The 16,137-nt window shown below is 38.2% G+C and overlaps 1 protein-coding gene across 1 annotated transcript in view; it reads left to right on the top strand.

Moving 5' to 3' along the window:
• The window catches only part of MICU2 (mitochondrial calcium uptake 2), a 112,752-nt gene that overhangs the window by 24,929 nt on the left and 71,686 nt on the right, over nt 1-16,137 (top strand). The window contains exon 2 of the mRNA XM_024230994.3: nt 14,002-14,149. Coding sequence (XP_024086762.1) covers nt 14,002-14,149 — 148 coding nt within the window. The remainder of the gene's footprint in view (nt 1-14,001; nt 14,150-16,137) is intronic.

Here is a 16,137-nt window from a genome sequence, read left to right as displayed (position 1 = left end):
GCCCTGTTTTACTAGCTTATCCTGTTTACACCTTTATAAATGGAACAGACACCTTTGTCTGTTGCCGCTAACCTTCTTTGTTCAAGGGAGCTTCTTCAAGTTTATTCATCCTCCAGCCTGTAAGTGAGTTGGGGTATTCAAGTTCTCACAGCCTAAGGAGTCTACCCATAATTTCAGGAATATTATTAATACTGGTAATAATATTTGTTACTTACATGAAGTTTTATAAAGTTATAAGTTAAGAGACAATCTAAACAATAGCCCATAAATATTTAGAAACTAATTTTAGACTAAACAAAGTGACAAAATTCATTTGAGTTTTCAAATATTTAAGAGTTACTCTTTCATACTGCACAAGCAATTCAAGTTTGGAGATTTAGGTTGCCTGGATCATTGTAGAATATCAGGCTCTGTCTATTCTAGTCTACAAATGTCTGCTTCCCTCTCTTCCCAAGATCTAACTAGGATCATTCTTGATTATAAAGACACAGGAGTAGATTCGCTAATAAGTTTTAAAAGGGAAAGATTACCCAAATGCTAGCTCTGTCCATGCCTACCCTTAAAAGTATGTATGTAACAACTTATAAACTACAAGTTTTCACTGGTTTTGTTTCTCATATAAGATTCCAAAATTCTTGGGGATCAAGGTAAAGATTTTTCTTTAACCTGCACCAGAGAACTTTATATTTGGTATAGACTTCACTGCTGCCTGGGCAAATGCTAACAATTTTACTTAGTATATGATTCACTGGCATAATTTTATACTGCTTCCTGTGCTTGAGGTTAAGATGTAGCACTCACATTTCCCCATTTGACACCAACTGTTGTAAAAGAAAAATGGGTAGAGGTGGTTGAAGGAGAAAAGTGACCCTGGTTCTAGTAGTGGTGGCAATTGAGGTAGTAAAGTGAGAAATTGTTTTCTACATATTTAGTAGTAGTTTTACTTTAGTTATGCTTGGTGCTACTGTAAAGCAAAACAGAAAAATAACCAAAAAAAACCACAAAACTTGTTTGGTTTCAGTCGTTATACTGCAAATTCTGCAATGAAATTTTTTAGAATCTTCACTGTTAAAAGTATCCTCAGAAATTACTGAGAGCATGGATATCTTTTTTTTTTCAGTTAATGATGTATTTTATTGGATCATATATTTAATATATCTTTTTTTTTGAGACAATGGGTATCTTATGAAATATTTCAAAAAGAATAAGGTAAAAGCAGAAAGGGAGACTTTGGCAAATTTGTGCTAGATCTTCAATGATTTACTCTATATGTGTTCATAACTGATATAAAGCAGAGCTTTGAGCCGGGCGCGGTGGCTCACGCCTATAATCCCAGCACTTTGGGAGGCTGAGGTGGGTGGATCGCCTGAGGTCAGGAGTTCAAGACCAGCCTGGCCAACATAGTGAAACCCCTTCTCTACTAAAAATACAAAAAATTAGCTCGGCGTGGTGGCGGGAGACTGTAATCCTAGCTACTCAGGAGGCTGAGGCAGGAGAATCTCTTGAACCCACGAGGCAGAGGTCGCAGTGAGCCAAGATTGCACCATTGCACTCCAGTCTAGGCAACAAGAATGAAACTCCATCTCAAAAAAAAAAGAAAAAGAGCTTTGCATTAATTTGCCAGAATATTATATAATCATATCTGTATTACTTTATTTTTGTATTGTGCAATTTATATGTTTATTTACTGGTGATTTAATTTATAAACAAGAACAGAAATATGAATTGCATGTATCTTAGTACCTTTGCTAGTAAACTACCTGTTTTGGTATAATATCTGGCTCATTCTCTGCTCATTTCCTATATGTACATTTTATTAGCAGAATTTTATCTTAGAAATATCTCATTACAGTCTGTTAACGTACTCCAAGATGAAGCTGAAAAACTCCACTAAAACCTTAATCAGCCATGGTATAAGGCCTGAAATCCATCAAGTCATTCATTCAGATTTACAGAAGGAGAATGTGAAGCAGCTGGTGTAATCCAGTTTCAGAGCATTGTGTTTCTAAGATTCCATGATTTCTATGCTAAGCAAAAAATAAGGCAGTATCCTTTGGTACAGTTAACACTGCCACCACCTGTCAATGGCTTTACCTCTTTCCTCTTGTTACAAAGGCATTTTTAAAATCTAAAGTAATTAGCAATATGCAGTAATGTACAGTTAAAGGGAAACTAAAGGGCCCCTATTTGTGTATATCTTTAGTGAGGTTGCACATAGCAGAGTATATACCTGGTTATCTGAAGATATTTCAGTAAATTATTAATAAGGCTTTAAAATACATCAGCATAACCCACTTTTGCATATTGGTTCACAGACTAAAATATTTTTTTTTTTTGAGATGTGGTCTCACTCTGTCACCTAGACTGGAGTCCAGTGGCACAATCATGGCTCACTGGTTTACTGTAGTCTCAACCTCGCAGGCTCAAGTGATCCTCCCACTTCAGCCTCCTGAGTAGCTGGGACCACGGGCATGTGCTACCATGCCTGAGTTAATTTTTTAAATATTTTGTAAAGATAGGGTCTCCCTGTGTTCCCTAGACTAATCTCAAACTCCTGGGCTAGAGTAGTCTTCCTGCCTCAGCCTCCCAAAGTGCTGGGATTACAGGCGTGGGCCACTAAGCCCAGCTCTAAAATTATTTTTTAAGTACACACTTTGAGTTTGGAATTGATTCCCATTCATAAAAACCCATGAATGTTACCATGTTAGCCATGCACTAGGCACTGGGGATACAGAATGTAAAAGATACTTTCTATTCTTGAGGACTTTCAATGTAGTAAACAGGCAATTCCAGTGCAGGGTTACTACGGCTTTGATAAAAACTTACTCAGGGTTCTATATGCCCACAAGGGAGGACACCTAACCCAAAATAGGTACTTCTGGAAGGACTCCTAGAGGAGATAACTACTGGAATTTTTTTTCTTTTAATTTATTACTATTATTATTTTAATTTTTTTTTTGGAGACAAAATCTGTCACCCAGGTTGGAGCACAGTGGCACAATTATAGCTCCTGGTTACCTTGAACTCATGAGCTCAAGTGATCCTCCTGCCTCAGCCTCCTCAGTAGCTAGGACTATAGGTGTGAGCCACCACATCTGGGTAATTTTTATTTTTTTATTTTTTGAGACGGAGTCTCGCTCTGTCACCCAGGCTGGAGTGCAATGGCATGATCCTGGCTCACTGCAACCTCTGTCTCCCAGGTTCAAGCAATTCTTCTGCCTCAGCCTCCCAAGTAGCTGGGATTACAGGTGCATGCCACCACACCTAGCTAATTTTTTTGTATTTTTGTAGAGACAGGGTTTCACCATGTTGGCCACTGGTCTTGAACGCCTCACCTTGTGATCCACCCACATCAGCCTCCCAGAGTGCTGGGATTACAGGCGTGAGCCGCCACACCCGGCCTCATCTGGGTAATTTTTTTATTTGTTAAATTTTTGTAGAAACAGGGTCTTGCTGTGTTGCCCAGGCTGGTCTACAACTCCTGGCCTGAAGTGATCCTTTTCCCTCAGCCTCCCAAAGTCCTGGGATTACAGACATGAGCCACCAAGCTCAGCCCAAAATTAATTCTTAACAGGTAAGTTAGCCAAATTAAAAAGGGGGGCTATATTACCTGCTTAGCTTTGTAAGGTGTTTTAATTAGAGGCAAGTAAGTGGTTATTTAATCTGTCTTTTGGAAAGGTTTACTCAAGTTAATGTAAGTCAGTCAAGTGAATGCTCAAGCTCTAAGGACACCCCAGCAAGTCAAATCTGTTTTAGGAAAATCTTAACAGTGATCAAAACTGAGATTGACATTGAAGAGAGCTAGTACTGTATTTGTTTTACACATGTTTTGTTTTGTTTTCTGAATTGTACAAAGACCAATTCAGAAAAAATGTCAATGGAATTTTTTAAAAGAAATATAATTTTTTAAGTAAGAAATTGCAAATCTGCTCCTGAATTCAAACCTTCGTTATTCCATTTACCTGAAAGTTTTAAAATTTTTTGTTCTATTTTTGTTTTGGATAAAATTTCTATTTGTAGAGCAAAACTCTGTCTCAAAAAAATCTATTTGTATGCAGTCAACATACATTGCAGGGCTTTTTAAAAAATAATTCCAGTATTTAAGCAAATTTTGTATAGGGTTGGGGGGTGGGCATGAGAGATTTGATGATAGAGAGGCAAACTGCTATCAGTCAGTATTCAGCCATGAGCTTTAAGAATCCTCACTGTCAGTTTCCTGTAAGCTGGGGAAGCACATGGAGGTGACAGCCATTTGCTGAGGACTGGGGTATGGAAGTCTGAGTGGGTCACAGAAAATGAGGGAGCAGGGCAAAATACTATATGAATGAATCACTTTCCTACTGCAGTCACAAACTGTAAAATACAGCTACAGACTGCAGCTGTTCCCCAAGAAGGGATAGAAGAAGAGAGGGATCCTTTAATCCATCTCCTCTTTGCTTCATACTGTGTCATATATTATAGGATATAATATCCTAAATGTTGTTATCCCTAGTGGTAGCCTCTGTTTATGACTCAGCCCCCCGATAGCACGACTTACTTGAAGTTCTCAGTTTCCAGGAAGCCTTTTTGCATGGGTACATAAGATTCCTGAAATTAGAGCTTATATCACAGAAGTTCCTTGTTACTGCTCTGCATCTACTTCTCAGCTGCCCAAAAAAAAAAGAGATCACAGTCAAGATAAATCAAGATACCAGACCTGTTGCTAGTTTTCTATTCCAATTTAATTATATAACACTGAAAAATGTTAGTCTGTTGCATATCTCATTGTGAAAAGTAAGAAATCAAAATGTCATGGTTGAGAAATAATGTGTGAAAAATACTTAAATTTATCCTTGTGGAACATTCACATTTGCTAAATGCCTGTTGTTCCTTTCCTACTTCTGCTCTAACATCACCTTCTATTATGCCTTCCCCACTAGGGAGTGAGTGCCTCTTCACCCACCATTTTATCTCTGTAAGATGTTTGGTCATGGGAGACAGGTTTATTAAATAAATTCATAATGTTGAATAGTTGTAGAAAGAGTTCACAAGTAGTATTTTACCTTCTTCTGTGGAGGAAAATAAACTAAAGTAGCTCATTCAATTCTTAAGAAAAATGTTATTTAGTTATAGTTGCAATAAATGATATTGATGATACCTTGGTGGGAGTATTGAGATTTTAAATTAAGGCTCTAGCCTTTTTTTTGTTTTTTTGAGACAGAGTCTCACTCTGTCGCTCAGGCTGAAGTGCAGTGGTGCGATCTTGGCTCACTGGAGCCTTGACCTCCGAGGCTCAAGCGATCCTCCCACCTCCACCTCAGCCTCCCAAGTAGCTGGGACCACAGGTGTGAGCCACCATGCCTAGCTAATTTGTGTGTTTTTTTGTAGATATGATGTCTCGCCGTGTTGCCCAGGCTGGTCCCGAACTCTTGGGCTCAAGGGATCCTCCCGCTTTGGCCTCCCAACATGCTGGGATTACAGGCATGAGCCACCCTACTCCGCCTAGTCTTTTTTTTTTTTTTTTTTAATCATTCGAAACCTAGTTTAAACTTTTTGTTTCAAATAGAAACAGAAATATATGTAGTTATGGTGTACCTCTTGGAAGGTAATTATGGAAGAAGCAAAAATGAGTATTCTGTTCAGTTATTTAATCAGGAAAGAGAAAGCACTGAAAGAGAAGATGCTTGTTTCTTTACTCATCAGCATCCCCTGATAGTGGCCACTGTTCTCCAGATAGAAATCTATGGGGTTAAAAAAAAATTATGTGTGTATGTATGTCTGTGTGTGTAAGCATATGCCATTTCATTTTACCATCCTCATCTAAAAAAAGCCATGCTAGCTTTCTTCCAGTCTTTGGGACAAAGTCTAGACTAGACCATCATAGATCAGACGATATTTCAGAAGCCAGAGAGAGTAGTTCCCAGAGCTTCCAGGTTTCCCAGGAATGACAGTTGTCTCATTGATTTTCATTTTGTAGAATGTGTTGTGAGGCATAGCTTATGCAGTGAATATTTTTAACTTAGTCTGGCAGTATTTTGTTTCATATGCAATAAAATCTCCCTAATTCAGAACAAAATGGAAAAGTTGTGTCTAATGAAATGAAAATTTCTGATTGTAAAGTTTCTTTAAGAAGGAAAGATAGTCATCCAGTTACACCACAGAAAGTTCAAAGACAACAGAGTAATTTTATATTTTATCCAGATTATTACAAATTCCAAAATAAGGGCCCCAAACGAATAGGTCTCACTATATTTTGTCTAATGCCATGTATATATATATTGAAAGCCATAGCGAAGGCCCTTTCTTTTCCCACTTTCTTCCTGAGAAATGTGGAGACCAAAGAATGTTAAACAAAGAACAGAGAACTAACTTTTTCCAATATGTCACTTCATGGATAAAAAGTAGAGACAGAGTGGTGAAGCACCTGTTGCTTTAAAGGCAATAAACTAGTGAAATGTTTTAACAGGAGTCATCAGCTTTCAAAGATCTCTTTTATCCAGTTCACATCACTCATTGCTCTTAATTCCTTTGTCACATTTTTTACTGCATTACAAGTAATCCTTGAAATCCATGGAGCATTTTATATATAACTAGAACCATGTGGATGGTTTTCATGTGTTCAGTATAACCTCAAATCCCAGCATTTCTTCTGCTCCTCTTTTTCCATATATTTAGTAGTAGATGCAGGTTTGAGAAGCAAATCATGGCAATAGAAGGAACCCATCCCTCCACTCCCACCACTTTCCACCTCAGAAGACTGTAAGTTGCATCTCGGGTAGGGATAGGATAACAGCCACGAACAGGCCCTCAGCAGCTCTTTGATCTCCACCACTGCATTCCATACCCTTCCTCTCTTCCTGACCAGCTAGTTCCTCAGGCAGCTGCTTCTCCTGCCAGTCCATTGGTTATTTATATGTAACTGTATACACTGCCAACCGAGTAGGTTTGTAGAAGCAACTTAGGAAATCTCTTTCAAATGAAGGTTAAGATTAATATTTTTTATTCCACTCCTTCTGGAATATTGTGTTTAACTACAATAAGCAGTTTGAGGTGAGGAGGGACAAAAAATTCTCTCCAGTTTTGCAGGTTGAATAGTAGCAGTGCTGTTACCCGCCTTGTACTGCTTTTATTTCTCCACATAATATATGAAGGCAATGTGTGCCTTTTCAGAATAATCTTAATTATGTCTAATCCTCTACTGTGTCTTTTTTTTTTTTTAATTATTAACTCCTTGGACAACAGTTTTTAAAAGGTTGAATCCAGCAGTCAAGGCATTATGGTTCTAACATTATTTACATTTTCTGAGAAACTAAAACGGATCAGTTTCCCCTGAGGTCCTCTAGGATTGTTCATACTTAGTATGCTTAAACGTAAGATGGCAGCAGGCCGGGCGCAGTGGCTCATGCCTGTAATCCCAGCACTTTGGGAGGTCGAGGTGGGTGGATCACGAGCTCAGGAGATCAAGACCATCCTGGCTAAGACAATGAAACCCCGTCCCTGCTAAAAATACAAAAAATTAGCCAGGCGTGGTGGTGGGCACCTGTAGTCCCAGCTACTCGGGAGGCTGAGGCAGGAGAAATGGCATGAACCCAGGAGGCGGAGCTTGCAGTGAGCCGAGATCGCACCACTGCACTCCAGCCTGGACGACAGAGTGAGACTCCATCTCAAAAAAAAATAAAAATAAAAATAAAAAAGTGTATGTTAACGTTATTAGAAAGGTGAAAGCATTTGCATCATGTGGTATAATTTGACATGTAACAGTATTTGACAACCCCAAACTGTCTACCTTTATTTTTCTGAAAGACATTACGTTTCCACTCACAGCTCTATTTTCAGTTTATGTAGATACAGCCCTGGTATTTTTATATAACATACATTCTACAAAGTACTTTGAATATATAGTAAAATCAGACAGTAATGTTGAATTTATATGGCATTAGTGGAGTATGAGGCATGTAGTGTATGTGAATCTTCCAGGTAACTAAAATTACCCGTGTAAGCAGGAAAACTTTTTTTTTGTATTATTTACATTAAAAACAGCTAAAACGTTTTTCTACATTCTGATATTCCCTAATAATAAATTACTCTGGACAGAAAATCATCACCATGCTTAGACCTGGGCCTGTTGATTGGTTGTAATAACATTGATTGGTCCAGGCAATTGCAGCTATGTCTACTATAAAGAAAAATTTAAAATCCCAGGACCCCCAAACTTAAGCCTGGAGGCTGAATCATGCAACAGTATACTTTAGCGAGGTCCTCCTGGAAAGGAAAAAAGCCTTAGGCATGTGGGAAGGGCTACCCCACAGACTATTCATAAGTAAATTCTTTGCTAGCCTCCCATAAACAAGGACATGCCAATTATAACTTTAGGTGTACAGTCTAAGTCTAGCTCCTAAAAGTAAAGTCTGTTAAATTCTACACTGATAATGTGAATTACAAATGTATCTCCCCAGGGGAAGTACAAAGAGAAAACGACTGCTCCCTTTCTCTCCACTCACCTTATCTTCTGTAAAATGTAGATTCACTTGGCACTAACCGAAGTCTCACAGGAATGTAACCATTCACCTTACCCCTACCTGCCTCTCTTCCTACATGCCCTCCCTCATTTTAGGAAATGATAAATACTAAAACTCATGAAAACCTCCAGAAAAACAGCCACACATATGTTTGTAGCGTATGTTTTTCCCGGACACGGCCTACAGCTGGTTTAATAAACCTCAATGATTAAAACTTATGCCACAGTCACTCATTTCACTTGTCACTGTTTTGTATTATTTTTCTCTCCTGCCTTACTGTCAGGCTGTTAGATCTCCCTTCTACCATTAGTGTACTTTAATCTAGCACTTATAATTTAATGTTTTTAATATGGCAGGGTTTCGAAACTAAGTTTATTAGATTGATAGGTAGATTAAGAGTGCTGAATCATGGTATCAGATATCCAATTCCAAATTTCCATATAGGCTCCAGTGTCTTACATATTTGGTGGCTATTTTATAGATTAACAAAACAAAATGTCAAAATTCATGATGATCTTTGCAGTATTGTATGGCTGCTATTACTTTCCTCTGTCCATTTTTTGTCACATAGCTCAAAGACCCTCTACATCATGAATCTGGCTCCCCAACTGTCAGAGCCAGCTTTAGTATAGCTTGCTCTACTATTGTTCCCTGTCTTGGCAAACTCCTGCTCATCCTTTAAGATCCAGTTTAAATATCTCCTACTCTGTAATGCCTTTCTTTTTTTTCCCCTTTTGAGACGGAGTCTTGCTCTGTCGCCCAAGCTGGAGTGCAGTGACACGATCTTGGCTCACTGCAAGCTCCACCTCCTGGGTTCACGCCGTTCTCCTGCCTCAGCCTCCCGAGTAGCTGTGACTACAGGCGCCTGCCACCATACCTGGCTAATTTTTTTGTATTTTTTGTAGAGACGGGGTTTCACTGTGTTAGCCAGGATGGCCTCAATCTCCTGACCTCGTGATCTGCCCATTTCGGCCTCCCAAAGTGCTGGGATTACAGGCGTGAGCCACCGTGCCCAGCCGAATATTGATTTTTTAAAAAATTTTAATTTCTATTATTTTTGTAGAGACAGGGTCTCACTACATTGCTCAGGCTGGTCTCAAATAACTTTGGTATCTTGACGTTTATTATTACTCCTTATCCTCCCCATCCAAACTGATATTCTAACTGTGTTACTTAAGTCTACAAGCCGTTTTCCTTGCCTTAGCTCAGTTTACCAAGCCTAACCTACCACGAATATGCCACAGTGAAAAAGAGATAACAGAGGTTAAAGTAAATGAGTACCCGAAGCAACGTGGTTAGTTCAGGGAACATGAAAATAGCAGCAACAAAAAAAAAGCAACCTGAAACCTAAGAGGGAAGAGAAACAAAACTGGGAAGAGAGAGAGCACATACACATGTTACCAGGAAAAGCACACAGATGGAAGGAAGAAGTGAACAAAGAAAGGAAAAGAACAGATTAAGAAATAGTTTACATTTTCTGCCAAAGGCTTATTGTGAACTATGTTTTTAGTTGTTCAAAGTTATCAATAAGGGATAATTTGGCATGCATTTCCCTAGGCTATAAATTAGCAGCATTTGGACCTTAGCCACTTGTTCCCAACATTTACCTGAAGTAGTTAATAAGCAAACTAGTTAACCAAACATGGTATGGAACTCAGAAGACATGACTTCTGGTCCTTCAGACAGAAGTGTTGGACTAGATGATCTCTAAGTCCCTTTTAACTCTTAAAATTCTATGTCATATGTCAGTTATAGTCCCAGTATGTGTAAGGCACCAGGCCAAATGCTTTGCACAGTACAGTGAAACAAAGATGAAATTTATGCTTCAAGAGTTTAGTTGACAAAATAGACAAAAAACAGACAACTTGTCTTTTATTACAGTGCATTCGTGGAAATGATATAATAAGGCACCTTTTTTCTTCTTGGGAACAATATTGTGGTTATTACATTCTTAACCATTAAATCTATCAAGTAAGTCTGAGATTTGATCAGAATTTTTATAAAAATGAAGTAAAGCAAGCTATGCCTGACAGATGAATAAAAGGTTAAAAATGGCATTGGCAAATTAATCTTCCAAATTCTATGAAACAAGCATAAATATAGAATGCACATTGATTATATTAGTGATCCTTTAAAATGTACTTTTAAAATTCTACTACTGTGTAATAAAGATGACCTAAAAAAACTATGTTGGTTCATCAACTTGGAATTAGAAAGGCTCTGGTAATTTCAGAACAATTTTTTTTTTCCTTTCCATAAATTTTGTTGTAGCAAAGAAACACATTCAGTGCATCCTGCTTACTTTAAATTTGATTGAACTAGAGAAGTAATACATACCATTTAGGAAATGGACAACAGTTAGCCCAGGGACTAAAGGATGACTAATTCTAGTTCTGTTCTTTGTTATTTATTCTCTGAAGTTTAGCTTAAATCCTGTTTTCATAAAAACTTTGTCAACTACCATTACCCACACTGCTTTTTCTATTTTCCTAATTTATATTATTCTAACAGGAGCTAGTATAGGATCGTGGTTGAGACAGTGGGATTGATGTCATACTGCCTGTGCTATCACTTACAATCTAGGCAAGCTGGTTAACTTTCACAAGCCGTAAGTGTTTTGTTTTGTTTTTTTTTTTTTGGTAAAACGAAGATGACAAAAATGGTGTCTACTATTAAGGTCATTGTGGAGATTGAGTAAGAACATGTATGTAAAGATATTAGCACCCTGCTCTGCATATACTACATACTTAATAAACATTAGATACTATAATACAGAGTATTATATATTAATATATAATACTGCAGTATATTGTAATACTACAGAGTTGCCCCCTTGATTCTTATGTGTTCTGTCTCTTCCTAGAGTCTCCTCAAATTAGTAAATGCTCAATTCAGTGTTTTCTTCAGAGAAGGTGGGGCTTAGGATGAACAGAAAGACTCTAATAGTAGGAGATGGTGACTTGGGGGCTTCCTCTGCATATTTCCTAAGGAAAATGGTAGGATTACAATCTGCCGTGGTGATGACCTCCAGATGATAGTTTTGTACTCTATAAGCGGAGCGTGAGAGGTAGGTGGAAAGGATTAGGAAAAGGAGAGACGTTATTAGTGCTGACGGTGGGAGTTGAAATGTTTGGGGGTAGTAGAATAGGTGTATTTAGACTATGGAAAAGCTACTATACCAAAATGAATTGGGGGGATGTTGATAGGGTTGTTGGAAGGTTTTATACCTCACCATGTACTGGTAGAGTCATGGCAGTCGGACAAATTCAGAGGTCATTTTTATATAAGTGACCTTCTAAATTCGTGGTCTGCAATTCAATGACAGCCTCAAGCTCGGACATCAACCTCTGAAAGAAAGCAAGCTTTAGTTTCAATTCCTCTACCTTTTCTTGTTCACTACAGCGGATATTTACCCAAAATTCAAAGAAATGACAGTTCACTCAACCTTTCAACTCAGTAAGATGGCACTTCCCTGAATAACTGACTCAAGCCTCTTCAAAAATGTTATCCTGTATGACTTATAGGCACGTATAAGCATATAAAAATGGTAACCATAAGATAGAGGAGTTTGTGGGGTCTAAACCTCCTAGAAGGAAAAAAAAACAGAATTTCTTTGAAAATAGTTTTCATGTCTTGCTGTAAGAGAGTGGGAGGTTAGTGTTTTTACTTCTTGATGAGATTTGATATTAGTTAGGACCAGGAAAGAATAAGATTGCTACAAGATAAAGGAAATCAGAAGAAACATAGAGTTAATGGCCTATCTTGTTATGGGACCAGTAGAGGACAGGGATAAACGAGTAGCTGACCTTTTTTGGTTGGTTGAGGTTTGGAAAGAAGAGTTTGTTTATTTTTACAAAAAGCATTAAGTTGTTAGTTGAAAACATATATTTGCCTCACGTTTAAAATGTTCAGAAAGTATCAATAAAATTTAGTTTTCTGATTACTGGGATGGTAAGTGTGGACTTATATAATTAAAACATTCCCCTTGAGTTATTTTTGTAGTAGTCATTTAAGGGAAAAGAAAAGGAAAGGCATAGGGGAGGTGAGGGTACAGATCATTACAATATTATTGATATTCTCTACACGTGCAATATTCTGGTAGACACTGACAACACAAAAGAGGTGTAAAACTAGCTGCTCAAGGAAGCCTGTTGTCTAATTAAGAGAGAGAATTAATACTGGTCAGAGAACTGAAATCAGCCAAAAGAAGGGGTTGACAGCTTTGAATTAAGAGAGATTTAAGCAACTGGAATTCATGTTTTTCCCATTTCAATTCAAGTCAGCAGTCACTGAACATTGCCTGTGTGTCAGAGAGTATTATAGAATCAGTATTAAGTGTGAAAAGAAGGTGATATGTCCAGGAAGGATACTGTGGTCCAGGTTAGAGCAGTGTCTCAGGAAAGCAATCCAGGATGAAAGCCTGCTATTGGATTTCACAGATAATATGTTCTTGTATCAAGATTTGTGCATTGACATAGGTGTCTGTTAACTGCTGTGTCATCTTCCTCCAGTCTCCCTAGTTCACAATGCCCAGTCATGTGTAGGAGGATAGTGTGGTAGTTAAGAGATTAAAACCCTTTGAGTCAGACCTAGCTTTTTAGCCTCCCTCTGCCACTTACTTTTCAGTTTCTGTATCTACTGCTCAAAGTTATTGTGAGGATTAACTAAATAATCTATGTGAATACTTGATTAGTACAGTGCCTAATACATAGAAATGCTCAACGAAAAGTTCTTTATAAAGATTTCAATACTCTATTCATTAGCACTTAGTCAAGGTCTAAGTCCTACTGCCTGAGGTGCAGACTCTTCCACTATATTCCTATATATTCTGCAATATTTTACCCATCCTTCTTCTTCTAACTCTTTCTACCCATGGTTCTCTCACATTTCTGAAAGCAAAGCTATTTATCTAATATGATATATTTTATCTTTATGAAAGCACAACTTTACATGTTCTGTTGCCCTCCTGACTCTTCTGCCACTCTCTTCTTTCCTCAGTCACTCTGGTAACGTGGCCTTTCTGCTGTTCCTTGACCACACCAAGCTTGTTCCCACCTCATGGACTTTGTGCTTGCTTAGAATGCTTTTCTTCCAGAGACCCCCCCGCACCCCAGGACACACTAACTCCACCTCGTTTAGTCTCTCTAAATGTTACCTCTTTAGAAAGACCTTCTCTGACTATCTTAAGGTATCACCACCTTATCCCTTTCTTATCCTGCTTTATATTTCTTTGTAGTACTTCTTACCGTTTTACATTATTTTATACATTTATTCATTAATTGCCATTCTCCCTTTTTGGAATGTCGCTTCCCTCAAGTTAGTCTTATTCACTGTTGTATCTTCAGTGCAAAGTAGGCACTCAGTTAATATTTGTTAAATGAATGATTTTAAAAGTTTGGGGATTGTCAGATCCAAGCATGAAAATTACTTTTTAAAGAGTGTCCTAGAAGTGACTGGGAATAATACTGAAAAAATCTTAAATTGCAGTTTATTTTTCTTTTAGAAAAATGTTGAACATGGAATAATATGTATTGGGAAACCGTCTCTTCGTAAGCAGCGCTTCATGCAGTTTTCTTCACTCGAACATGAAGGAGAATATTATATGACACCACGAGACTTCCTTTTCTCAGTGATGTTTGAGCAAATGGAACGTGAGTTGGGTCTTTTTTTTTTTTTTTAAATTAAAAAAATCAAACTTTAGGGCTGAAAAACCTGTTTTTCAGGATTGATAACAGCTTTTCTTCATTTTAATTATCATCTTTGTACCATGCATTTGCTTATTTAGACTTTTCATTTCTTGTGACACTACTTATACTTTTATATTTATCTTAGAAATTGTTGTTTTGTATATATGTTTCTCTAAAGAGACATGAAAAATAGTTTGTTTTAATTGCTACTAAATATGTCATTAGTAATTACTTTGTCCATGTTATAAATTGGGCCAAAAAAAAAAAATGAAACTAGATTTGAGAAGTTAGGAGAGCTGCTTAATGCAGTCATGATGTCACAGGTAGAAAATCCTGAAAAAAATGAGAAACAAGAAGTTGAAAAACTATAATTACATGATTTTATTTAATAAGCAGCCAACTTGCATTTGTTTCAGATTTCAGAAATTCTTAGTTTTATTATCTAAATTAGTCCTTACTTTGCATAGAGTGGATTTGACCCCATCCTCTGTGCCCATATTGAAGAAGTAGTCTGTGAAAACTTGTTGGCTTTCTGACGCCTTCCTAAGTGTACTGGAATACTCTTTATAAATATGCAGCAGCTGAAATGGGTGAGAGCAAGGTGAGCAGTCAGAGTAGTTTAGATTGAATTCAAAAAGGCTGAGAGAACATGGGACAGCATTATAAACATTGAGGGATGACGAACAAAAACAAAATGAGTGATCGTGGTGTATTCTAGGGACAATAAATTCAGTAATCACTGGAACAAAAGGATTACTTTAAGCAGTAGTGAGGGATGAAATTGAAAAACAGATAAGGTCTGAATTATCCAGAAGACTTCAGTGGCCCTCTCCAACCACCAGATGAATGGTATTTGGCAGGGATGAATGGCGTTGAAGGTTTGTGAGCAGAAATATAAGGTGGTAAAAATACGTTTAGGGTTTTGTTTGTTTGTTTGAGACAGAGTCTCGCTCTGTCTCCCAGGCTGGAGTGCAATGGCACGATCTCAGCTCACTGCAACCTCCGCCTCCCGGGTTCAAGCAATTTTCCTGCCTCAGCCTCCCGAGTAGCTGGGATTACAGGTGCCCAACACCATGCCTGGCTAATTTTTGTTTTTGTTTGTTTGTTTGTTTGTTTTTTGAGACAGAGTCTTGCTCTGTCGCCCAGGCTGGAGTGCAGTGGCGCGATCTTGGCTCACTGCAACCTCTACTTCTGGGGTTCAAGCGATTCTCCTGCCTCAGCCTCCCAAGTATCTGGGATTACAGGCACGTGCCACCATGCCCAGCTAATTTTTTGTACTTTTTAATAGAGACAGTGTTTCACTGTGTTTGCCAGGATGGTCTCAATCTCCTGATCTCGTGATCCGCCCTCCCTGGCCTCCCAAAGTGCTGGGATTACAGGCATGAGCCACCGCGCCCGGCCTTGTATTTTTAGTAGAGACGGAGTTTCACCATGTTGGCCAGGCTGGTCTCAACCTCCTGGCCTAGGTTATTTTATTACAGCTTTTTTGCGGGGAAGTTTGTGTATATTAGAAACCTTAAAGATATTTACCCACATTAATACAGTAAGTTCATAATATAAGTAATCAAAGATATGCAAAAAGATCTCTCTTAAAAAGTAGTTTAGCCTCTGACATGTAAAGCACTTGGACATTGTGAATTCCTGTTAGATTCATCAGAGAATTGAGGTCACACTTGAGCTGGAAACTGAAGGCAAGCACATCCATAGAGTCAGCTTACTGCCAACAGAAACCACTAAGAACCCACCACTGGAGCCAGCTTCAGGTAGGAATATTTAAAGGGTAATTAATTGCTGGAATCTGAGTGTGAACTAGCTTGAGAGACAACAACTTCTGAAGAACCAGCCACGGAGAAGCCCATACGCTTTTGTGAGTTTTACCTTGCGGAACTCTGCCAGGTTCTCACAGTGAAGATCTAAGAAAAATGCTCTCCCCTCTCCCTCATTGGGAGGGA

Source organism: Pongo abelii, chromosome 14 (assembly GCF_028885655.2).
Source record: "Pongo abelii isolate AG06213 chromosome 14, NHGRI_mPonAbe1-v2.0_pri, whole genome shotgun sequence".
Lineage (NCBI taxonomy): Eukaryota > Metazoa > Chordata > Mammalia > Primates > Hominidae > Pongo > Pongo abelii.
Note: the sequence above shows the minus strand (reverse complement) of the source record. Positions and strands in the feature narration are given on the sequence as shown.